This window comes from Carettochelys insculpta, chromosome 7 (genome assembly GCF_033958435.1).
Source record: "Carettochelys insculpta isolate YL-2023 chromosome 7, ASM3395843v1, whole genome shotgun sequence".
Lineage (NCBI taxonomy): Eukaryota > Metazoa > Chordata > Testudines > Carettochelyidae > Carettochelys > Carettochelys insculpta.
The window spans coordinates 30173269-30200327 of NC_134143.1; the positions used below are offsets into that span (position 1 = coordinate 30173269).

General features: G+C 42.8%; 1 protein-coding gene across 2 annotated transcripts in view; it reads left to right on the plus strand.

The window, feature by feature from the left end:
- The window catches only part of TET1 (tet methylcytosine dioxygenase 1), a 123455-nt gene that overhangs the window by 42075 nt on the left and 54321 nt on the right, over nucleotides 1-27059 (plus strand). For both annotated transcript variants that reach the window (XM_075000226.1, XM_075000227.1), the window contains 3 exons: nucleotides 3206-5720; nucleotides 13806-13896; nucleotides 14492-14585. In XM_075000226.1, the coding sequence (XP_074856327.1) occupies nucleotides 3206-5720; nucleotides 13806-13896; nucleotides 14492-14585 (2700 nt within the window). The remainder of the gene's footprint in view (nucleotides 1-3205; nucleotides 5721-13805; nucleotides 13897-14491; nucleotides 14586-27059) is intronic.

The window sequence follows — 27059 nt, forward strand, 5'->3', positions numbered from 1 at the left end:
TAGGAAAGTTTATTATAAACATGTTTTGTGTTTAAAACTAACTGATTTTTTGAGCAAAGAAAACATTATTTGTGTGTAGCATATTGACAGTTTATTTCTGATCATTATGTGCCATATTTCCAAAAGTACTTTGCTGCTGGATGCCTACTGGGATTGAAAGACATTCTTCTGGAAGATCTCTTCTGAAAAAACTCCTTTCGAAAGAGGTTGTCCACAAACACAAAAGCGGATCAAAAGATCTGTCTGCTCTTTTGGTAGAGGGCATCCACACAACCCCCTCTCTTTTGAAAGAATGGGCCAGGGATTGAAAAATCTGGTGCCATGAGGACTGCTCTTTTGAAAAAACAGTCCTCATAGTGTCTACACATGCTTTTTTTCCAAAAGAAGCTTTCGAAAGCAGGTGCTCTTCCTGAACTAGGAGAAGAAGAGCCATGTTCTTTCAATTTCAGATAGAAAAACTGAATTTTGTGTATGGACGCTCTTTTGAAAAATAATCTGATTTTTCCAAAAGAACTTGCTAGTGTACATGCAGCCTGAGAGTTTAGATATCTGATACCTGTTGAAATCAGTGGGAAATAGTTAGGTGCTTTACCTATTTAGGCATTTTCAAAATCTGCCTATGGATAGCTTCTTTATGTCCTTTCCATTCTTAGGATTAGTAGATCTGCTGCTCTCCCACCTGGTTTTTATTTATCAATTTATAAACAATAACGAGCTTTCCTGTTTTTTGTTTGTTTTGTTTCAGTTTGCAGCTGGTTATTTTAAGTTTGAATGAACTATCAAAATTAAGAAAATATTTCCTTTGCTAAACTCACACCAAGATTAATTAAAATAAAACCCATTCTGCACAGCAGAAACAAGAAGAGTTGTTGAATATTGTTGCCATGATCAGTCAGTCCTTTAACTCTCACAGAGTGACAGCTGATCACAACACACTATTCATATTGTTGTAGCCAGTCTATTTCCCATCCACTAGCCACACTGTTAGTGACACTGGACTGCAGCGCAGAACCCCTGAGTTCAAGCAATCTGCTATCATTAGCATCCCTAGTAGCTGGGATTACAGGCATGTGCTGCCATTTAGACTGATAAGATTTTGAATATTGTAAATACTAAATATAATATAGGTAATTAATGTAATACATGGAATTATGGCATTCCTATAACGTGTGTTGATCTCAAAGTATAAAACATTTTTTTATCCTCATTCTGTATATAATTAAACATGCCATATTCTTAACTTATTAAAATGTAAGGACTCATTGATGCAGCTTTTTGAAAAAATGTAAATGATACTAATAGATTAGGGAAAGTTTAGGCCTTTAAATTGGAAATCATGACAACTTATTTGAAGCAGGTATATTTTTAAAATTAAAGTGTATTTAAATAAAAAACAATTAATAATCAGTTTCTTTTAAAAGAAACCTAAATCATCAACTTCATCCACCTTGATTGCCTGCTTTCATGTTTTTTTAAATTACATAGATCTTTCTTTCATAACGTAGTCGCTTGTATGATGCAATTAGCATTTTTCTCAATGTAGAAATGTTCCCATTCTGTCTGTCACGTGAAGTGGTTCTAGTAATATATATGTAGTCCCACTGGGGATAAGAGAACATATTTGTCTTAAAATTATTAGAATATTTAATTTAAAATTGAAAAATAAGATTTTTTTCAGCTATATCAGAGAATGTTCAGTGGTCAGAAAGTGCACTGTTGAGACACAATGCGAACATTCACTTTGAATCATGTATATGTACAAAATTTCCAATTGTTATCAGATCCCCATCAATTTGCCACTCAAAGGAAACTTCATTGTGTTCTGTTCCATTAAATATGATAAAATTGATGCCTGTATGGAGTGCTTGCACAATGTTTTTAAGGCTTGCTTAAACTGTGTGTTAATGTATCAGAAGAACTGAAGTGGTGGGTAGCATTTTACCACAGACCTTCAACCATTAGCACATGCTCAGATTCCCCACCCCATTCCCCTGCTTTGAAAATGTTAATAATCTTGACTTTTTATGCTGTCCTCAAGAAAACCTCAAAGCGGAAGTAGTATTCAGCTGAATTTTGTGAGTTCAGGTCTTTCTTATAGTTTTTAGTCCAAATTTTGCTGTCAGTTGTAAAAGAGAACTTGGGGTAGAATGTGTCTATTGTTTTAGACTATCTGAAATTTCAGGAAGAGTGCATTATTTCATGTTTGGGTCACATTGGAAGGTTTTATTCACAATTAAACTGTAGCAGTGGAGGGTTACCGTTAAAGTCACTATGTGTACGATGTATATAACAGCCATGATGGTTCATTCTGCAAAACATACTGATACTTAATGCAGCACTGAATTAGTAAAATGTAGTTAATCTAAAATCACCATAAAAGTATTACTTGCTGTTTAAATGTCTGAGGTTGTGTACATGGGAGAGGTCTACAATATAATTGAAGGTGTGAATTTAAATATAGTTATACCATTGTAACTCCCCATGTGAACACACATTCAGGAATGAGTGATTTTTGGGGGGTTAGCTTACATTGCTTTTGAAGAGGTTTAAGCCAATGCCCTCTTATACTAAGAGTGTCCACATGAGTTATACTGGTATTATACTGGTATAATTATATTGATATAACTGGTAAAATTTTCTCATGTAGACAAGCTCTTACACCTGGGGTAATCAATTTTTTTGTCAGAGTTCAAATTTCTTGCTCGATATGGTCAAGGTCCAGACCCCAGAGAAGATAATAAAAAAAAATAGTAATAACTAAGAATAATATGTAAATTAGATTTCAGGGTCTCTTCAAAGTATCTGGTGGTCTGGATTATGCCAGCAGCCTGCCTATTGATTACCCCCACTTTAGACTTTAATTCTGCAGTAAGCTCCAAAAAGCCTTAAGGTGTCTGCTTGTGTGAAGTTTATTGCAAGATTGAGTCCCGAGGACTTGATTTTTGTTACATGAAAGCTCCTTATATATGCATTTATTGACAGAGTATTGTAAAGAGTCCTCAGTATAAGCGAGAATGAGGTTCTTAGTCTTCAAATCTTTTAGGGATGCGTGTGCTAATGACTCATTCTATAGTTACTTTCTTGCTAATGCTTTATCATGGCATTCCTTACCTCTGCCATGAAAGGGTTTAATTAGTGTAGGGTCAGTGCTTCTTACGTTACATTTTAAACAGCTGATACAACTATTTTTTGTATTGTTTTGTAGGCAGATTTAGAAAACAAACCAGTAAATGGCCTCAGACCAGAACTCATGGAATGCAGTTTATGCGGTCATGGTGAAAAATACAGGGTGAAAACAAATCAGACACTACCCTTTGAAAATGTACAGTCTAATGAAAAAGAAAGCATGACAGGCTTAGAAGCAGAGAAATGGACAGATAATGAGAAACCGTCTTTTAGTGTCTTTGTCAATGGAAATACCCATGGAACTGAGACAGATAATGAACACTTGAAAAATTTTGAAGAAGAAAGAACAATCTCTCCCAGTGAGTTAGTTGAGCCAAAAAAGTTGTTTGCACAAACCATTAAAAATGGCATTAAAACTGTACATTGTCCACCATCAGAATCAGATGCATCACTGACAAAAGTAACTGTAGAAGAAAGGGCAGATTTGACGAACAACTGCAGAGAAAACAGCTCCCCTTCACATCAAACAGATACTGCCAATCTGAATAATGTTGTAAGTGCTTTGACAACTGGTGCGTGCTGTGTTCATCCAGAAAAACAAGGAAACATTTGCCCGAGTCAGGAGACCTCTCAAGGATCGGACAATTTAGTTTTGCAAACCAATTCTATTGTGACTGTAAAGGAAAGCACATGCTGTACACCTGTGCCTGAAAAGGAAGTCCATGTTGAAAAAGATGCTGTTAAAATACCAAACAAAGAGACACAACTTGAAAACTCCTCACTTCAGCCACCCTTTTTGTCCCTGATTAAAAACAGAAACTTAACTGTAGAGCAGGTTGTAGCTATTGAAGCATTAACAAAATTATCAGAACCCCCAATAGAAGCATCTGCACCAGATAAAAGGGAAAGTATTGAACATGCAAAACAAACAGCATCGCATTTACTCCATAACTACAAACGGGATATTTCCTGCTTTTTTACTTCTTCCACATTAAAAGAAATCAAAGAGACATATTTACAGAATGAACAACATCTCTTAAGTCGCTATGCTCACTCACAGAAGCAGCTCCTTAATAAGGCAGTATTGTACAATGGCCAAAGCACTGTTTCTGAACCCAGTGATAAATCTGTTAATACTACCAGCGAATCATATAGATCATATGCATCCCCAAAACATACCAAATCTTTATCTGTTTTAGTACCTAAATCAAAGTCATCATCAGGTCATACTTCCAAGAAGAACTCTCCACATGATAAAGTTACCATTGCTGCATGTTCCAACAATTCACAGAATGTCCATCAAACAAGTAGTAATTTGGAGAAGAACACAGCTTACAATGATCAGAACTTGAAAAGTAATTTTGTAATGAAGGAAGGAGGAATTCACAGCCAGGATGAAGAAGATGTAGCTACACAATTAACTCAACTTGCAGCAATAATTGAATCAAATCAGACAAGCCCAGGGCAGAAGAATAATGTAAAGACGTCGCTTCTCAGTCTAGTATCACATGAGATTCAACCAAAACATTACCAGGACCAATGCTTATTGAAGAAAAAACAGTCTATGTTTATTAGGCACAATTATAGCTCATTATTAATAAAGCAAAATCAGCCAACCCACAAAAAAGGGACAACTGTACCATGGAAACAAAGGCACAAAAAAAAGCCTCAAGTACCAGACTATCAACAAAATAATCAAAAACAGCAAGAGCAGCTGGCATGCCAGCATAATGAGTTTCAGGACTTTTGGATATCATCAAAACCACTTGATCATACCATGCCACAAGATCTGAAAATAGCTGCGTCAGAAAAAAAAACTCCCAGAACCAAAGTACAGAAGGCACTGAATCAGAGTATTTTATCATCACAACAAAAAAATAGATTATTTCTCCCTCAAACTCAGATAAAAATCCACAGACCTCTACCTGAGATATCATGGGAGAAAACAAAAGACAGGTGCTTTGGCTGTGAGGTAGTAACTGAGCACATCAAAACTGTAAGTGGCAGTGACACATTAGGTATTGATCCACTGAAAAATGATGTTGTTACTTCTTCACAATACAATGGCCTACTCTCCAGTAATCCTATGGTTTCTTCAAAGCTTAAAATGGAATTGTGTTCAAACAGACCAAGTGAAAATGTACAGATGTTTACAGAAAAATATAATAATTCTCAGGTACAGCAAACAATGAATGTCATTCAGATGCATCCCTTGCCTCAAACACTTAATCAGTCTAACCAGAGAGCTCATGAGATATCTGAAGACCAAGCAGATTTTCAGCAGAATGCTACAGAACAACAATTGGGTCAGAAGCTACAAACACTCCCAGTTGCCTGTTGTAAGGCCCATCTGCCACATACAATAGAAACGCTCAGGAATATAGATTGTGCAGGTGAAATTACTGTTCTGACATCAACCAGTTTGGGTATTGAAGCCCCCCAGAGGATAGGTGACTTGGGATCTTCCCCAACAAAGAATACTCTCAGCAGTTTTCTTGAATCTCCTATGAAGTTCCTAGACACTCCTACAAAAAATCTGATTGATACACCTACAAAAAAAGGACAGTCTGAATTTCCAATCTGTGACTGTGTTGGTAAGTGCCTCTTAGGTAATTTTTGCATGCATCTTTCCAATAATATGTATTCACATCACTTCTGTTCATGGGAGAAAGCACCTTTTAATATTTTCATGTGAGGATCCCTGTCTCCTTTAGGATCATTGTTTGCTAGGTCCTTGCCAACAAGGGGGAAGGAGGAAGATGTTTTTCCCACCACCTCATGCAATGTGGGTAATTTCAGTGAGGTGGTTTTATGGGCTTCCTCTGCCTGGCAAGTGGTAAGTTTAAAGTCACCAGATCAGTGATCTTCCTATGTGTGTGGGGAGTTCAGGGGATATGAAAAGATGAACAGGAGGGGAGTGAGAGGCATTCCCTCCTCCCTGTAGCGAAGGGCCATCGTCCCACTCCTTAAGTTTGTCACCACTGGCTTGGGGCATGGAAGTGGGCTCCAGTTCATCAGTAGTTATTTTCAGAATCAGGAACAAGTATGCACCTGGTGACAGACAGGCCAAGATTCAGGAATTTTTTTGTATTCCTTTGAATACTGTGCAGGGTTGACAGCATTCATAACTAGAATTGAAGTGGGGCACACATATGGGTGGCCATGATTTCCTTAAGTGGTGATCCTCATAACTTGTTTACCACAACTTTGGTGGGAGTCCTTATAGGATTATGGCCGTCAGTTATCCCAAAGTTTGAGGTGGAGGCTGGGAGATGAGGCTAAAGGCATAACAGGTTGTACCCATGCTGTGGTATCTTGATTGATATAGATGCATGGCATCCTCAGAGGGTGAAACTCACTCTTTAAGAATATGTCTACACAGCAGTGTCAACACTCTAGCACTAGAAATACGGTGCCCTGTGGGCAACTCTATTGTTATTCTGTTCCTTAACTCTGGTGGTCTTGTTGACCGGTCTCAGGTCATAAGTACATAAACTCACAAGTACATAAACTTCATAAACAGCTCTTTCGTGACTGTCTCAGTAGAATTACTGCAGTTTGAGAAGGCTTTATACTGAACTACTATCTAATAAGGGAACTGGGCTTTCAGCCTGTGTGCTGAGTCACACTGGCAGGAAAATATTCTGAGGGAGAGGTAATGTGTAGGGGGGGCAAGGAGGATCATGTGCCTTCCACGCTGTGGTTGGGGAAAGGCCAGGGGCCAGCAACCACTGCGCAGAGCAGTCCCATCCATTGAACGGTTCAGAGAAACTACTTTGGGCCCTGTGCTATGAGGGACCTCACAGGGCCCAGGGAGGCTCTGTGGACTAGTGGGAGCCTGGGACTGGCAGCAGGGGTTGGGCTTGATACCTCACTCACCAGTGGTGGGAAGCAGAGTGACTTGATCCTGCCCACCCAGCTCCAAGCCATGTCGCTCAAGGGTGGACAGTTGTGGGAAGGGGTGGAACCACCCTCAGCACTCACTGAACGCTAGATACAGAGTGACATGGCTGGGAGCCAGGAAAGCCGTGCAGGCTGGGACTATGTTGCTCCTCTTTCCACCATTGTCTGTGAGTGCAGAAGGGCCTGAACCTTGCTGCTGGCCCCAGGTGACACACTAGTCTCTTGGGGCGCGTCGCTTGGAGGAGGGTGTTTGGGGGAAGAGGTGGAGTGGGTTGGGAAAGGGGCCAGAAGAGGAGGGGCCTGGAATGGAGATGGGTTTGCTCCAGGCCCTGCACTCTCCTAGGGATGGCTCTCCCCTGGGCTAGGGATGGCATGGGGAGGAGTTGGTCATGTGGCTGGTGTCCCTCCTCAGCAGTCACCTGTGTTCTGAAGATAACTAGAACATCAGTCTCTGTGGTGTCAAACTATTAAAATGAAACTTCGTAATTTTTAGTTTTTGAAATGGAACATTCAATGGAGGCCTTTAGTTTTGGCTTGTGTGTTGTTTATTTTTGTCTGTCTGTTTTGACACACTAGTCTGGCTGCTGCCAGCATCCGTAGGGCTTAGGGAGCACGGTGCTCCAGCAACCCCCTCAGGATACCTTATTAGTGCCTTTGCCACACCACTAAATGATGGGGTAAGGGATCCCAGGAGGCTGTGGGGAAGTTTTGGGGATGGTCCCCACTCACTGCTCTCCCATGGCATGCTACTCAGATACATTTAATAGAATCATAGGGTTGCAAGAGGCCTCACGAGGTCATCAAATCCAACCCCCTGCTCAAAGCAGGACCAATTACAACTAAATCCTCCCAGTCAGGGCTTTGTCAAGATGGGACTTAAAAACCTCTAGGGATGGAGACTCCACAACCTCTCTGGGTAATGCATTCCAGTCGTTCACCACCCTCCTGGTGAAATAGTTTTTCCTAATAGCTAACCTAGGCCTCTCCCTTTGCAGCTTGAGAGTACAGTTCCTCCTCCTGTCATCTGTGACCACTAAAAACAGCCTCTCCATCCTCTTTGTAATCTCCCTTCACGTAGTTGAAGGATGCTATCAAATTCCCCGCCTCACTCTTCTGTTCTGTAGACTGAATAAGCCTAAATCCCTCAGCCTCTCCTTACAAATCATGTGCTCCAGCCCCCTAATCATTTTAGTTGCCCTCTGTTGGACTCTCTCCAATGCATCCACATCTTTTTTGTAATGAGGGCCCCAGAATTGGACACAGTATTCCAGATGTGGCCTCACCAGTGTTGAATAAAGCAGAATAATCACTTCCCTAGATCTGCTGGCAGTGCTCCTACTCATGTAGCCCAATAGGCCTTTAGTCATCTTGGCTACAAGGGCACATTGTTGCCACATGTCCAGCTTCTCATTCACTGTAATCCTCAGGTCCTTTTCTGCAGAACTGCTGCTTATCTAGTCGGTCCCCAAACTGTAGCAGTGTTTGGGATAATGTCCTAAGTGCAGGACTCTGCACTTCTCTTTATTAAACCTCATCAGATTTCTCTTGGTCCAATCTTCCAGTTTGTGTAGGTCACTGTGGACCTTATCCCTACCTGGCAGTATATCTGCTTCTGTTCCTAGCTTAGTGTCATGTGTGAACTTGCTGAGGGTGCAATCCATCCCCTCGTTGAGGTAATTAATGAAGATGTTGAATAAAACTGGCCCCAGGATTGACACTTGAGGGACTCCACTTGATATCAATTGCCAAGCAGACATCGAGCGATTGATCACAACCTGTTGAGCCTGACTAAATAGCTTTCTATCCACTTCACAGTCCATTTATGCTGTCAAGAATACTGTGAGAGATGCTATCAAAAGCTTTGCTCATATCACATCCACCACCTTCCCCATATCCACAGACCCAGTCACTTCATCATAGAAGGCAATCAGGTTGGTCAGGCATGATTTGCCTTTGGTGAATGCATGTTGACCATTCCTGATTACTTTTGTCTCTTCCAAGTGCTTCAGAATGGATTCCTTGAGGATCTCTTCCATGATTGTTCCAGGGACTGAGGAAAGGTTGACAGGTCTGCAGTTCTCTGTATTCTTTCTTCCCTGTTTTTAAAGATGGGCACTACATTTGCCTTTTTTCCAAACATTCAGGACCTCCCCCGATCACCAGGAGTTTTCAGAGATAATGGCCAATGGCTCTATAATTATATCAGCCAACTTCCTCAGCACCCTCAGATGCATTAAGTCCAGCCTCATGGATTTGTTTATGTCCATCTTTTCTAAACAGATCTTACCCTGTTCTTTCCTCACTGAGGGGTGTCCACCTCTTGCACATACTGTGCTGCCCAATGCAGCTGTCTGGGAGCTGACCTTGTCTGTGAAGACAGAGGCAAAAAAAGAATTTTCCACATCACCTGTCAATAGGTTACCCTCCCCATTCCATAGCAGCCCCACACTTTCCTTGACCACATTCCTATTTCTAACATGCCTGTAGAAACCTTTCTTGTTGCCTTTCATATTCCTTGCTAGCTTGGCCTTCCTGATTGCATCCATGTATTTTTGAGCAATATATTTGTACTCTTCCCTAGTCTTCTGTCCAAGTTTCCGCTTCTTGTAACCTTCTCTTTTTGTTTCAGCTCACCAAAGCTTTCTCTATTAAGCCAATTTGGTCACTTACCATATTTGCTTTTTTTCCCCTGCACATTGAGATGGTGTTTTCCTGCACCTTCTCTAGGGCTTCTTTAAAATACAGCCAGCTGTACTGGACTCCTTTCCCCCCTTATGTTGGCTTTCCAGGGTAGTCAAAATCTGCTTTTCTGAAGTCCAGGATCTGTATTCTGCTGCTCTCCTTTCTTCCTTTCATCAGAATCCTGAACTGGACCATCTCATGATCACTGCTGCCTAGGTTGCCACTCACATTTACTTTCTCTGGCCATTCCTTCCTATTTATGAGCAGCAGGTCAAGCTGTGCACAGCCCCTGGTTGGTTCCTTCAGGTCTTGCACCAGAAAGTTGTCCCCAACAATCTCCAAAACCTTCCTGGACTGTGTGTGTGCTGCTCTTTTGGCCTCCCAGCTGATGTCAGGGTTATTGAAGTCCCCTACGAGAACCAGGATCTGTGATGTGGCAGCTGCCATTAAATGTCCAAAGAAAACCTCATCCAGTGCTCTATAGTAGACACCGACCACAACAACACTCTTGTTACTTCCGCCACTAAACTTAACGCAAGGAGTCTCAACAGACCTTTCTCCTGTTTTATACTGGAGTTCTGAGCAATCATGCGGCTCTCTAACATACAGTGCAAATCCTCCACCTTTCCTCCTCGCCTGTCCTTCCTGAACAGTTTATAACCTTCCATGCCAGTGCTCCACTTGTTATTTATTCCACCAAGTCTCCATTATTCCAGTCGCATCATAGTTCCTGGACTGTGCCAGGACTTCCATTTCTTCCTGCTTGTTTCCCAGGCTTTCTGAATTAGTGTCCAGACACCTAAGATAACTACCCAATTGTCTTACTCTCTGAGTAGAATTCAGGGGTCCTCCTCTGTTGCACTTTCCTCTTCGTGTTTCTTCCCAGTATCCCATTTCTCCACTTACTTCAAGGCTTAGGTCACCGTCCCCCAACTAACCTAGTTTAAAGCCCTTCTCACTGGGTTTGCAAGCCTGTCTGTGAAGATGCGCCTCTCATCCCATTTCTTCCTATCAATCCTTCTGTCCTGAACAGCATCCCATGATCAAAGAATTCAAAGTCCTCTGTTCAACACTACCCGTGCAACCATGCATTTACTTCCAAAATTTGTCAATCTCTACCTGGGTCTTTTCCTTCAGCAGGGAGGATGAACGAGAGCACAACTTGTTCCCCATACTCCTTGATCCTTCTTCCCAGTGCCATGTAATCCGCAGTGACATGCTCAAGGTCATTCTTGTCAGTATTGTTGGTTCCTTTGTGGCGAATAGGAATGGGGCATGGTCCAGAGGGTTGATCAGTCTCAGAAGACTCTTAGTCATATCCTGAATTCTGGCTCCAGGCAAGCAGCCCACTTCTTTAGTTTCCCAGTCAGGACAGCAGATGGATGATTCCATCCCCTTTAGGAGGGAATTCCCAATCACCACTACCCATCTCCTCTTGGAAATGGTGATTGTGGAATCCCCACCACAGGGACAGTGCATCTCATGCCTTCTGATCACCTCCCTCAGAGGTTTCTTCCAAATGATTCTCCGTTGTAGTATCTGTGAAGAGAGCCTGAAATCGGTTACTTACCTTTATCTGGTTTGGCTATACTGAAGTTGTCTCTCCTCTCCTGGTCACATGCTGCCAATTTTCTGGCTTGTTCTACAAGCCCTCTCCTGTTCTTCTACATGCTATGTCTGCAGTGTCACCTGCTGTCTTCTGTCCAGAAAGTGTTCATCTTTTCTGTTGGAACGCAGGGTTGATACCTGGGCCTCTAGTCTTCAAAGCTTCTCTTCCAACAGCAGGGATCAGCAGAGTGCCCAGCTCAGGATGCCTGGGGCAGGAATGAATCTCAGCCTTCTAGAAGGAGGGAGCCACTTGCTTCCTTTTAGCTTTGCTCCGTGCTTTAGGCAAGCTCCACGCAGTGGGGAGGAGCCTGAGCAGGAAGAGGGAGCACACTCAAGTAGGCAGCAATGGTGCTCCTAGCCGCTACACTAGCTGCCTGCAGCCCTGCTCCTGTGCTACTGGGATCTCAGCGTACATCCAGAGGACTTCTGGGAGTGAAGTTAAGCCAAGGCTGTGTGCTTATAGTAAAGCAATAGGGCTTGGACTCTCCAACCCTGCAAGGTTCTGAAACCCTGGGTCTGAAGCCTTAGGCTAGTGCAATTGATGCAAAGGGTATTTGGCTTGAGCCTAAGGTCACACTGCTGGGTAGACATACCCTCTATGGGGGAATGTTGTGAGTAGATGTAGTGGTGGGAAGCAACTGTAATCACTGGGGACCCCCCACATCATCAAAGCCTGCAGTGAAAAGACACCTTCATGACTCAGGGTGGCCAAGGAACAAATCAGGAAAAAGGTAACGACTTCCTGGAAGATTTTCATACTTTGAAATTGTATTTCATTTTAATTCAGAACACCACTTTCTCACATTTTGAAATTCTCTACAAAAGGAACTGAGTGCTCTGGGTATCTTCTTGTCATGGCTGCCCTGGACCAGGAGTTCCCCACTCTCTAGGGTTTTGTGTACACTAGGATAGCACTTTTGTCGGTCAAGAGTGTGGAAAAACACCTCCATCTGACACAAGTTTCACTGACAGAAGCACTGGTGCGGACAGCGCTGTGTCAGTGCAACAGAAGCTACCGTTGCTTGTTGGGAGTGGTCTAATTATGGTGGCAGGAGAGATCTCTGTTGGCCATCGACTGGGGGGAAGTGGAGCAAAGGAAGGGCACATTTGCCCTGGGGCCCAGCATTTCAAAGGGGTCTGGAGCTCTGGCAGCCACTGCTACTTTAGCAGTGGCTGGAGCTCCGGACCCCTTTGAAGTGCCATGGTAGCTGTGAAGGGCAGGCAGGGTAATGCCATGGTCCTGGCAGTACTAAGGGCTGACGGCACTATGTTTCACCCTTTCTGGGGGCCTGGATCTGGGCCCACCTTGCTCCAGGGCACTACGTGGCTGTCGGCCCCATTGTCACTCTCCTATCAGCATAGGTCTGCTACCCGGTAGACGTTACAGCAGCACAGCTGTAGTGGTGCTGCTGTGCTGTTGTAAGGTCTATAGTATAGACTTGGTGTAGGTTCTGTGGCAGGCAGACTAGGAGCCAAACAGGTGAACTTCATCATCTGAAGAAGTTGGCCTTATCCACAAAAGCTCTTGACCAAACAAATGTTTTATGTAAGGGTCTACATCACTGCTTGTTATTTCTGAGGAAATCAGGTACATTTCCATTGGAACATTATCAGAGTAAAATTTTCTCTGCAGAATATTGCAAATTTTGACAATTTTTTACAGATGTTTGATTGGAATGTTTATGACCACTTGTACCAGGTAGCTGTTTTGGTTGATTTAGTCTAAGCTGTGGCATTAAAAAGAGCTCAGTAAAGTTTTGGCTAGAAGCCTTCGTGGTGTTAAGAGTTTTCTGACTCTGCTTAACTGGTGGCATCAACTATATGTAGTTCTCTTGTTTTTTGACTCTCAGAGAGCTGGGGTAACAAAGATTAAGGGTCCATGCAACTAGTCTGTGGCAGTAGGATAGTGTAGGGTAGAGTCACACCCCAGCATCTCTGAACCAACTTGGGTCAAACAACAAAATATGTGCTTCAAGGCTGATTTCTTATCCTGGTCACAAAATTCTGAACTTGTGTGTAGCATACCAAAAACATTTAGCAGATCTGTGTCCTGTTCCCAGTTATGCATCAGGTTCCTCTGTGGCCTGTTTTTAACTTCTCTGTATTATTTATCTAAAGTGAAATAAGAAAATTTCCCTACTTCACAGAGGTATTGTGAAGCATGATCCATAAATATTAATAAATATTTATACACATTTAAAATCTCTCATAAAAAGTTCTCTAGAACCGCAAGATATTATTGTTATTGTTAAATTGATTTATTTATAATGGCAAGGAAAAATTCATTATCAGATTAATGGAAGATTGCAAATTTCACAACAGTTGTATTGTATTGCTTGTTTGAGAAGAGGCCTGTATCTTTGTTTTGATCATAGATAAAAGCTCAAAAATGTTATGCATTGAATTCAAGGGATAATTCTGTGTGTCTATTTTTTAATGTTGTAAATGTATTTTGAAAATTTATATTTTTCTCATCCTTCCTGCAGAACAAATTATAGAGAAAGATGAAGGTCCATATTATACACACCTTGGAACAGGACCAAGTGTTGCTGCTGTCAGGGAAATAATGGAGAATAGGTGAGAAAATCCATTCATGATGTAGTGATAAAAATGGCTAATTATTGTATAAACTTAAAAAAGAAAATAATATAGTGACGCTGAGATTATGGTTGGCGTTTGCTTGCCTTCAATTCTCATTTCTCCAGCAGTTATTTATACTACACTTTCTCTTTTTGATGTTTATGGACTGAAATACTGCATAAATACCAAATGTCATCTTTTTAGAGCAAAAATAATTTTGGGGCCCAGTCTTGAAAAATGCTGAGTCCTTTCGTCACACGTGGAAGTTAGGATTTGGTTTTCAATATCCCTGTAGGTAGACAAATATGTAGAAACAGACACACCAATCAAAATAATAAAAGAATAAATTATAAAATGCATTCTCTAACTACAGAAATTAAAGAGATTATCTGTATTTCAAAAATAACACGAGCAAAGTTTGTTGGGGAAAGAAAAGGAGGATTTCAGGGTACCATTTCAGATTTATTTTTAACATAAAAATACTTTTCACATTTTAAAACGGATAAATACTTTATTCAGTTTCAGGTTTAAACTACTAACAGGTATTAAAAAGAAGTCTCATTTATATTCATAAAGCTTCTATTCTATGCAGGTATGGAGCAAAAGGAAATGCTGTAAGAATAGAGGTAGTGGTTTATACAGGCAAGGAAGGAAAAAGCTCTCAGGGGTGTCCGATTGCTAAATGGGTAAGTTCTCCTATTATAGTAGTGAAATTCTGTTTTGCGTATTTACATTTTGACGTTATATTTTTGCAGCATAAATAACACCTGATTCTTGGTTGAATATATAGTTCTTCGTAGATATCTCCTGCCTGTTGCAACAGTGGAAAATTTACTCTAATAGTATCATTTTATATTTTAAGCTCTGATTTATTGTGTCGTGGTGAGTTTACGCTACAGAGAGGTGCTTGAAGGAGAGTTGACCAAATTAAGAACCATGAACAAAGTTGGTGTTTGGGCCTGGGTGCTCAGGAGAGATTGAAAGCTATGCAGTGACGTTTTAAAACCACCTTTCAATTAAGTGAGTTCTAGAAGTGATGGTAGAAGTGGATGAATAAGTGGCAGCTTTGAAATACCGCGGCTATCACTACCATCGTTGAGGAAGTGATCTCATTTCTTGTAAATGTAGATGCTATGGCATTTAGTTTTGACCCTGTATCTTGTATTGCTTATTGTTTTTTGAGAGTTATGAAATGGTAACAGAGGTAAGCATCAGGAAGAAGATATGATAGAACTAGTTGTCTTTATTCTTGCTGCAACAATTGATGTAGGTAAAAGTCTTGCAAGTAGGCTTTGGAAATCTTAATGGAAGTGGTTTCAGAAACATTGTCATTGCAGTATTTGGGACTATGTTATCACAGGTTGATTTAGAAAGTAATTTAATAGTTGAAATGGTGCTGAAGGTAAATATAACATATAATAATAATGCCATGACTGTGCAATTAAATGAAGAGATTTCTCTCTGTTTCAAGTGAATTGAGGACCCCTCAAAAGATTACAAAATTATTTTCATGGAGGAAAATAAATATAAATATAAATAAATATAAATACATGGAGGAAAATAAATATATAAATAAATATAAATATAAATAAAAAATAAATACTTCTTTAAATAGTGTCCCTGTGAGTATTCCACATCAGAAAGTGAATTCTTGATGAGAAATTTTCATTAGCACTGTCCGTAGATCTGCCTCCATATTCTAAGCAGCCTTGTGCTTTGGTTCAAGGGTATTTTGGAGGACAGACCTGCTGCCCCTCAGGTTATGTCTGTACTGCCTGTGGCTTGAGACAGAATGTCACAGTGTCTGTTACCTAGCTATGTAACTTGCTATCTCTCTCATATAATATTTCTTTTCTTTGTCATTTTTTCTTTGTCCTCCTTCCATCCATCCTTTTCTATTGGTCTTCTCTTGTTGTTTATCATCATTTATGCTGGGTTGAGGGGCATTCTCTTTCCTGTTTCTTTTGCACTCTCTGGAGCTTGACCCACTGCTGTATGTATGGATTATGCCTAGCACCCCGAGTTCAGACTCTGCCAGATCTGCATTAGATCTTTACACCATGGTGAAGTACCATCTTTATACCATGGTGAAGTACATTCAGTTTTGATTTTCATCAGATCTTCTGTCTTCTGCGGATTACATCAATTAATCTACGTATTTGTCTAGTTTTAGAACAGCCTACATCAAAAGCATTAGCACAGTCAGTACAAACTATAATTTGATACAAGGACTAATTTATACTACACACTGGAAAGTAAGTACAATATTTATTTTCCAATTGATTTATTTCATAATTATGTGGTAAGAGGAGAAGGTAAGCATTTTTTCAGTGTGCTGTGACACTATGTTTTTGTATGCCCCATGTTGTAAGCACATAGTTTGTAAGTGAGGTGAAACTTGGGGGTACTGAGAACAAATCAGACTCTAAAAAGAGGTACACTATTCTGGAAAGATTGAGAGCAATTTGCTTCGGGTGAGTACACATATTAGCAAATTGTAAAATATGCTCACGTTTTAAAAGCAGGAAATAAATGGAGGGAAGATAGACTAAAACTGTTGATAAAGAGCTCTGAGAGATCCAAGTCACCCACCCATACTTTGGGTCCAGTTGCTCAGAGAGCTGTGGAAATTGTCTCTGCTGCAAGGTTGAACAGAAGTCCTGGGCCCTTCAACAGTTTGGACCTTTTGAGGAAGAAAAGAACCCTTACTCTGGAATGGGATAAGAGAATAGGAAAGTCACTCTATCTGGGTCACAGGAGACCTAATGTCCTGATACGGGTACAGGTGAGGATCCCTCCTCTCCACTGCCTAGGTCATAGGCAAGCCGAAATCATCATCAGTATCGTCTTCCATATCAAATATTAAAGGCATATGGATAACATTTTGTCATTGCCTCCAGTGCATTTTGATATTGACTCCTGAGAGTCCCGATACAGAGGCCCCAGTATCGTCTAGGCTCTTACTCCTTTAAAACCTTTGAATTATGGGAGAGCATGAATCATCATTACTAAGGGCTTATTTGCACTTATAGGTAGATGGATGCTCCCTGGAGATCGATCTCCCGGGGTTGATTTAGTGGACCTAATAGGGAAGTGCTAACTTGACTGCCGCTTCTGCTCCTGTTGACCCCTGTACTCCATGGGGTTGTGGGGTATTAGGGAAGGTGACAAGAGAGTATCTCCTCTGGACCCCCTACCGTAAGTTGAACTAAATTACGTTGACTTCAACTATACTACTTATGTAGCTAGAGTTGTGTAACTTATTTCAACTTCGCCCGTTAGTGTAGACCTACCCCGAGGGATTACCAAGAGATGCTCAGCCAGGACCAGCTCACCTCCTGGAGCCTACTTACCCCATGGGCACTGATTCTGTGGGTACTCTGGAACTGGACCATCTCTGGGGGAAAAAATAGCAGGTATTCATTGTCCTCTTGGATGACCTGCTGTTGGGGGCCAGGGATCAGTTGTTTCATAACTGCCTAGGCAGATGAGTGATGAGGCATGGGCAGGCACAGATCAGCTGTTTTGTGCCTTCCTGCTTCGGCAGGGACTGAGTGAATCTCACCCAAAAGTGCCTTAGGGTTAGGGGTGGACAGGAGTTCTGGGAGGTCAGCAGCAGCACAGCCAGCCTCTGCTCACCTGCGACCAGCCTGTGCCTCTTGGGCTGGTGGACATAGTGTCTGTCCGTTTCTAAGGGAAATAGTTACAGAGCTGTGTTAGTCTCTGTTCATCTTCACCAAATAAAACAGCAGTCCTGTAGCGCTTTCAAGACTAACAAAGGAACTTATTAGCTTTCATGGGACAGACCCACTTCTTCAGATCTGGAAGTTTTGATTTTTTTAATATCCAAGGGAGTCCAGCTAGGGCTGGGGGTGGGCACAGTAACAGATTGGAAGGAGAAGCCCCAGACCCTGGGAGGAGCTGTGCTGGGTGGGGGAGGGGAGAAGAAATAGTACCAGACATTGGCAGGAGCTGCGCCGGGGGATATGGGGAAGAAGCCCCAGCCCCTTGGCAGGACCTGTGCCGGGGTGTGAAGGGGAAGCCCTGGACCTCTGTATGAACCATGATGAGCAGGGGAAGGGTGAAAAAAATTCTCAGACCCTGACAGGCACTGCACTAGAGAGGAGTGAGGAAGGCAGAGCCCCAGATCTCTGCAAGAACCACACTTGGGGGGGTGAGTTCATAATGATCTCAGGCAAGACTCTTAACATCCCCATCCCTCAGCCCCCTTCTTCAGTTCATGTATTTGATTTGGCAGTTTTTGTGGACCTCTGTGCTATATATCTGGGTCTAGACTGGAAATTCTATAGATCTGAGGAAGTAGCTTTGTCCCACGAAAGCTCATCACCAAATAAATCATTTTGTTAATCTTTAAAGTGCTACAGGACTGCTGTTTGTTTTGTTAGAATACAGACTAACATGGCTACCTCTGTTACTATCTTGTGCTAATGAGTTAAAACTGTTCGATAGGTGTAAGAGAGTGTGGACAAGGCAGGGGTTAAACAGGGCCTGTTTGCCCAGTTGGCCCCACCCGGGTTCAGTGCAGCTGGTGTCAGGTTTGGAGTCAGTATAAAAGAGGGGGAGATACCCCAGTTTGAGGCTGACCAGCCAAGGGCAGGAGCTGGCTCTGGCACATGCAGGCCCTGAGTCAGAGCTGCCACCAGGTCAGCCACTGGCGGAGGGAGCCTCTGAGCCCTTCCCCAGGCAGAGAGGGGAAAGAACCCCAGAACACTCCTCTGCTGCAGAGAGGAAGCTAGACTTTGGGGCCACACCCCAAATTGTGGCCACACCCCAAACTAAGACCACAGAACTTAGGGATGGCTGGAGACCGACACTCTGGGCCTTTGGGCTCCTCAAGGGGCCTAGCCACTAGGCCACCGTGCCATCGGGGGAACCGCTTACAATAGTTAAGTTTGAAGATGAGAAGTGTTGGACTACAGACTCAGGCTAAGGAGCCAACCTTTTTTGTTTCTTACTCTCTGGGATGGCTTTCTTGGTTTTCTCAACCTAGTTAGAAACACGTTTTTGTAGGCTGGGAAGAGGTACTCGATTTCAAATCCACTTAAAACTCTACAAATTCCCATCTTTCAGAATCTGTGGAGTTTGTCAGTGCGATTTATTCTGGTTGTTGTAGATATTTTGGATGATGTTCCTTCTGCCTTGAGACAAATGTCCCTCTCCTTCTTTGTCTGGGTTTGAACAACTTGCAAATGTGACAATTGTTGCTCATGTGTCCTTCACCTAGAAACCTCAAACAGCTGCTATGGGCATCAGACACTTGCAAGAATTGTATGGTTTGAAGCCTGGGGATCAGGAAATGTCACATCACAGAATCACAGGGCTGGAAGGGACCTCAGGAGGTCATCTAGTCCAGCCCCCTGCTTCAAGCAGAATCAACCCCCACTAAGTCATCCTAGCCAGGACCTTGTCCAGCCGGGACTTAAAAACCTCAAGGGATGGAGAATCCACCATCTCTCTAGGCAACACATTCCAATGCTTCACCACCCTCCTGGTGAAGTAGTTTTTCCTAATATCTAACCTATACCTTTTCCTCTTCAACTTCCGACCATTACTCCTTGTTCTGCCATCTGACACCACTGAGAACAGTTTCTCACCCTCCTTTTTAGAGCTCCCCTTCAGGAAGTTGAAGGCTGGTATTAAATCACCTCTAAGTCTTCTCTTCTGTAAACCTAAACAAGCCCAAATCCCTCAGCCTATCCTCATAGGTCTTGTGCTCCTGACCCTTAATTATTTTTGTTGCCCTTTGCTGAACCTGCTCCATCAAATCCATATCCTTTTTATACTGGGGGGCCCAAAACTGGACACAATATTCCAAATGTTGCCTCACCGGTGCCAAATAAAGAGGAATAACTACTTGTCTAGATCTGCTCGAAATGCTCCTCCTAATGCTATGCCATTAGCCTTCTTGGCTACAAGGGCACACTGTTTACTCATATCTAGCCTTTCATCCACCATTAACCCCTAGGTCCCTTTCCATCATACTGCTGCTGAGCCAGTCAGTCCCCAGCCTGTAACAATGTTTGGGATTCTTCCGCCCCAGGTGTAGGACTCTACACTTCTCCTTATTGAACCGCATCAGATTTCTTTTGGCCCAGTCCTCCAATTTATCCAGGTCCCTCTGGATTCTCTCTCTACCCTCCAATGTATTTACCTGCCCCCCTAGTTTTGTGTCATCCACAAACTTGCTGAGGGTGCAATCCAGTCCCTCATCCAGGTCGTTAATCAAGATGTTGAATAACACTGGCCCCAGAACCGAGCCTTGCAGCACTCTGCTTGAAACAGACCACCATCCAGATAATGAGCCATTGACCACTACCCGTTGGGCCAAACCATCAAGCCAGCTTTCTATCCATCTTATAGTCCAAGGATCCAATCCATATTTCCTTAACTTATGGACAAGAATGTTGTGGGAGACCATATCAAAAGCCTTGCTGAAGTCAAGGTATATCACATCCACTGACTTCCCCATGTCCACAGAGCTTGCTACCTCGTCATAGAAGCTAATCAGATTGGTCAGACCCGACTTGCCCCTGGTGAGTCCATGTTAGCTACTTTTGATCACTTTCCCCTCTTCCAAGTGCTCCAAAATGGATTCCTTGAGGATTCCCTCCATTATTTTCCCAGGGATTGAGGTAAGGCTGACGGGTCTATAGTTCCCTGGATTGTCCTTCTTTCCTTTTTTAAAGATCGGCACTACGTTTGCCTTCTTCCAGTCATCTGATATCTCCCCCGATCTCCAAGAGTCTTCAAGGATAATGGCCAAAGATTCGGCAATGACCTCTGCCAATTCCCTCAATACCCTGGGGTGCATTAAATCCCGACCCATGGACTTGTGCACATCTAGTTTTTCTAGATAGCTCAGAACTTGTTCCTTCCCTACAGATGGCTGCCCTCCACCTTCCCATACTGCATCATCTAGGGCCATCCTGGGGAAGTTGACTTTGTCCGTGAAGACTGAGGCAAAAAAAGCATTGAGTACTTCATCCTGCATCATCTGTCACTAGGTTACCTCCGTCATCCAGTAATGGCCCCACACCTTCTCTGATAACCCATTTATTGTTACATGCCAGGAGAAACCCTTCTTGTTACTCTTCACATCCCTTGCCAGCTGCAGTTCCACTTGTGCTTTTGCTTTCCTGATTACTGCCCAGCATTCTCCAGCCGTATGCTTATACACCTCCTTAGTCATCTGTCCACGTTTCCATTTCTTGTATGCATCCTTTTTTAATTTAAGCTTACTAAGGATTTCCCTGTTAAGCCCAGCTGGTTGCCTACCATGTTTGCATTTCTTACTACGCAGCGGGCTTGTTTGTTCCTGTGCCTTCAGTAAGACTTCTTCAAAATACTTCCAGTTCCCTTCAGCTCTTTTCCCCTTCATCTTCGTTTCCCAAGGGATCCTGCTCATCTGGTCTCTTAGGCAGTCAAAGTGTGCTCTTCTGAAATCAAGGGTCTGGATGTTACTGCTCACCCTTGTTCCTTTCGTCCAGATCCTGAAATCTACAATGTCATGGTTGCTGCAGCGCAGGTTCCCTCCCACTTCTATTTCTTCTACTAGTTCTTCCCTGTTTGTGAGCAACAGGTTAAGTTGCGTACGGCCCCGGTCGGTTCCTTCAGCACTTGTACCAAGAAGTTATCCCCAACAGTCTACAAAAACCTCCTGGATTGTCTGTGTGCTGATGTATTGGTCTCCCAATAAATGTCCAGATGATTAAAGTCTCCCATGAGAACCAGGGCCTGTGATTTGGAAGCTTCACTAAGCTGCCTGAAGAAAGCCTCATCTATCTCCTCTCCCTGATCTGGCGGTCTGTAACAGACACCAACTACAACATCACCTCTGTTACTTCCACCTCTAAGCTTAACCCAAAGACACTCAACTGGATTTTCTCATTCCTCATACTGGAGCTCTGAGCAATCATACTGCTCCCTCACATAGAGCGCAACTCCTCCTCCTTTTCTCCCTTGTCTGCCCTTCCTAAACAATTTATAACCTTCCATGACCGTGCTCCAGTTATGCGAATCGTCCCACCAAGTCTCCATTATTCCAAGCACCTCATACTTGTGTGACTGTGCCAGGGCCTCTAATTCTTCCTGTTTGTTCCCCAGGCTTCTGGCATTAGTGTACAAACATCTTAGAGAAGGGGCCGATTGGCCTACTTTTTCCTCTTCGCCCAGGAAACCCACTTGATTGTTCGCTCCTCCTTCCCCACTTACCTCCGGGCTTGTGTCACCTTCCCCTGACAAACCTAGTTTAAAGCCCTCCTCACTAGGTTTGCAAGCCTGCCGCAAAGATGCTCTTTCCTCTTTTAGTGAGGTGGATCCCGTCTCTGCTGAGCAATCCCTGTTCACGAAACAGAATCCCATGGTCAAAGAAACCAAATCCTTCCCTGCTACACCACCTACGCAACCACGCATTTACCTCTGTGATTCAACGATCCCTACGCGGACCCCTTCCTTCCACAGGGAGGGTAGACGAGAAGACCACCTGTGCTCTGTATTCCTTGATCTTTCTCCCGAGGATTACATAGTCTGCCGTGATCTCATCAAAGTTGTTCTTGGCTGTATCATTGGTTCCTACATGAAGAAGTAGGAAGGGGTAATAGTCTACAGGTTTACAAAGTCCTGTCTGGGATTAGCTAATTAATTCTGACTAACAGTAACTCCACTAAGGGATAACTATTAACTAAATTACAGAAAAGTTCATCAAGCTGAACTACATGCACAATGGTAGTACAAGGCAGCAGAATGTTCTAGCCCTGTCACTGGTGCAAGAAGGAACAGAAGAAGGGGAGAGTGGGCAGTGCCCCGTTAAAGGAAAAACTTCCAACCCCCTTCATGTAGTGAGCGCACATAATTAAAGTGGAATGGACATGAGCAGTCACTTGAAGAAGGGTACAGTTACTCAAACTCAAAAATGTAGAGGAAACCAGTTCTTTAGTTTTCTGAGAAAAGGAATATGAAGAAAAGATCTTCTGGAAAAGTACACTCTTCTGAAGAGAGTTGGAAAAATAGAGGTTAGACTGGGGCGGCCAAGACCAGGCACGAGCCAGAATCTCCACTGCCTGCCAACCCCTTAATATGGCCCATGGCCCACCCCTATGGCTGCAGAGGTGGAAGACTTTGCATGTGGCCCCTGCCCTCTGCAAAACTGACTTCCAGCTAATACGAGCTGAGGGATTTGCCAGGGGCAGGGGCAATATGTGAAGACTCCCCAGTAGCACAGAGAGCCACAAGGAGTACTTTAGGGCTGCAAGCAAGCCTGGAAGCTTGCCTAAGAATGCTGCTGGCTGGGAGCTGCTTCGGCAAGCGCCTTCTGGCTAAAGCCTACCTCTGGCACACCCCCTCTCTGGCACTCCAGCTCCATGCCAGACCCTGCACTCCTCCTACACGCCTTCCCCCAGATCAGAATCCCCTCCTGCACCTGTGCCCCCCTCCTGGACCCTTCACTCCAATACCCCGAGCTTCACATCCCCACCCATACTTTCTGCACCCTCCTTCCCCACCCCAAACTCCCTTTCAGACCCCACACTCTCTCCTGCACTCCAGTTCCCTACCTCAAGCTGCCTTCTGCATGCAACCTCCATCCCAGGCCCCACACCCTCTCCATAGAAAAGTATGGCTCTTTGCCACTTAACAAAATCTTGGAGTGGTTCCCCCTCAAAAATTATTGCTTATGCGTGGGTTAGACCAATAGTTAAGCCAATGTTACATATGAGGGTAAAGGACTGAAGCCTTAAGATAGCCCAGCCCTGAGTACTGCAGCATTGGTGCAGAGTGCCCCTCTGGTACCATCCCCTAACTAGCACCATTATCCCTTCCTGGCTCCACCTAAGAAACTTATGAGGGAGAGGGAAAGGAAAGGGCCAGAGGAGAGCCAAGATCCATGTTGGATGGCTGAACTCCATCAGAAAGTGGAGCACCAGCTCAAGTAGAGTGGTCCAGCCTACCATGAACCATGTTTGCAATGCTGGACAGCAGCGAGGGCCTTTGTCAACTAGAATTAGCAGGAACTCCTGTTGCCATCAGTGCCACCCACATTGGCTCTGGTGGAATGTTTCTTGTAATCTTTTCCATCCACGTGTGGAATAATTTTTTGATGCACTGAGGCACATGCAAAAGTATACCACCAGTAGAAACAAAAATAGCTAACCGTGGGCACTCTTCTGATCACCGTAATGTGTGCACCGTTTACAGGGAATGCTGCTCTGGTGGTTCTCCAGTCTGAGGGAAAATCTGCCTAGTGACCCCTGCATAGGTTCCCATTCCGACAACACCGCTTCACATTCTAGGGGACATACCACCATCACTCAAGTGCATGGAGCTGCCACACCTTTGAGAAAGGGAGGCAGGCCCAATGGAGCACTCTCTGGTCACGGGGCATCAACAGTGGGATTCCAGGCACAGATCAGCTGTTACAAGGAGCAGACCCCTGCAGGCACTTGCCCCTTGGCAAGTACATCAGCACTGATCATTCATCTCTTCCCTACTTTGGCACCAGTCATGCTATGAATATGGCTGTTGTTCACTAGCCTGTAGACAGCAGTCACTGAAACGCCCTTTCGTGTGGTTTGGGGGACTTTCATTTGAAAGGAGCACTAAAAGAAAGTGAAGTAAAACCATAGTCATAATATCTGGGAAGCATCACAGAATGTAATTTAAAAAAAATAATACTTTATCTAGAGGAGTCTAAAAGCAATGGAAATATCTGGAGAAATCCTGTACTAACTATAAAGGAAAGGAAGAGAGGTTTTTGAGGTCAGTTTTGTCATTTAGGAATATCTATGAGTAGTAAGTGGAGTGCACCATGCTGTGGGGAAGGGGTTCCTTTCAAGGAATGTGCAGACCGTAGTCCTACCTCTTTTTTCTTATGCCTTTTAGAGTGGGTTATGTCTGTTAGAGCTCCAGGAAAGGAGCTGTCCCAAAACTATGATTATGCCAGATTTTCTGACAGACAGTTTAATACTAAAAGCAGTGAATAAAATGAAGCTTTGTAGCCCAGAGTTCCATAGTAAAATGTTAAGATTTTATGTATGTCTTGTCTGTGAGATGCAAATTCTTTAAGGGAAGGACTCTGTTACTTTGTGTAGGTACAACCCCTAACACAATTGAGCACTGAGGAGTGAGCACTATGCCTCAGGACAGTAGTTTAATTCAAATTTAACAGTAAAAAAGGGAAGCTAAAATTATGAATCATAAAACTTTTGCCTTACTCTACTGAAGAGTCCATTTTCTTTCTGTTCACTGGCCTACTTGCCACCTGCAAGTAAAAAGGAGGGAACTGTTTAAGAACAAAAGTTGATCAGATACTGAATTTTAAGACCGCAAATATATGGAATTTCATGTTATGAATATATGGAAAATTGTCAGGCTTGTTAGAGCATTGACTGAATTGTTGTGGAAAGAGCTTTCTTTACAGACTGCCTGCTGATTAAATTAGAAAAACTAGAGAATAGAATTTTAATATCTAATTATAAGTTCACTGGAGTTCTAGAGAGCTTTAAAAAGTCAACCAAAAATCTTTTATTGAATTAATCTGCTAGAAATGCAGAAGAATTTGCTATCTCATGTTAGCCCAATCAGCTAGGAGAAACAAATCCTTCTTAATCTGTTTTTATTCAGTGTTATTTACTCTGTATTATAACAACACAGGATCTTCCATACTGCAGCAAATCATTGCTCTGTTTTTTCCAGAGGTCTTTCTATTGTCGTGGCCTGTATTTGGTGCTTAAGGGGAAGTCAGATACATCCCATAAATAAGCAGATATCATACTGAATTGTGAAAGGCAAAAATATTTCCTAATCCCTGTAAATGTGTACCTTCAATTCTGAAGCATGGAGGTTGCTTCCTTGTAACTTTGGGCCTAAATATATGGTAAGGATAAATGAGTACATACTTGTTCATATGAGTGTAATTTTTTGAATTCCTGAGCTGTTGCCTCAATTATTTCTGGTAACAGTAAATTCCCCAGTTTATGTATGCATACTGTTGTAACTCTGCCTCCCCTTGCTCTGCTTCCTCTTTTCTATGGCTTACTAAAACAAAATAGCAGCAGTGCAAGCCCTGTTGTACGCTGATGTAATTAGTGGATCTTCACTGAAGGTTTGCAGTGATGTAAATTGTTATACACTGGGGCCAGATGAATTCAGTTTGGAGGATTGTTTTGTGATATGGTAAAAGTTTCTAAAATTTTCCTGAATTTGTGTAATAATAATGTACAAGTTAATTTTTTTAAGTTCACTCTTGTGTTCAATGTTGTGGAATGATCCTGTCATATCTTAGTGGAAAATAGCGTTCTGGTCAGTGGCTGCAGCCAATGTTTCTGTCAGTGGCTGACCCTGCATTGATTCGCAAGTAGGGCAAGGGATGCAAAATGCCTTAATCCCTAGTGCCCGTTCGTAGAGACCAGTCCTAACCCCAGTCTTCGCGCTGCCAGAGTGTAAAGCCTGGCAAAACAAAGCACCAGCCCAGCATCTCAAAGGACGCAGGAAGTGCCACATGGGTGAGTGGGGTGGAACTTGTATTCAAGGAATCACAAAATGTGTGCAAGTGGCTGCATTGGTATATGCTCTTGAATTAATTTTGACCAAATCAGATAGAATTGCTTTGAGTGGGAGGAGTATGGTAGAACGTCCTATTTGCATAGAGAGCTTGTACGCTTGCGTGCATGTTGCTTTCAAAATCACATTCTAACTTGTTATTTGAGGACTTTGAAGACTTTTCTCAATTCAAGATCAATGTGAAAATATTGCTAATATTATAATTACTGTTAGTCAGGCCATTGTTACCTCCGTGTGGTTGAGGTAAATTATATATGGTGAAGTTCAGCATTTTCACGTGGCATACAGGCAATATATATAGCCAGGAAACTGAAATACATATGGGAGATCTTTAAAACAAATACTGTTGAAGAAAATAATGTCCCCTGGATGCCCATAGAAATGGAATTTGCAGTTCCATTCTCCCTGAATAGCTTATTATCACTTAGAGGTCTATAATCTTGTTTAACATTCTGAGTATATGGAGTGATGAACTCAAAATGAATAGTCTTATAAGTTGTTGGCTCACCCTACTACAGAGTTTCCATGTAGGGTTGTGACTCTTGCCATAAGATATAATTTATTGGTGTTTGTTTAGTAGGTAT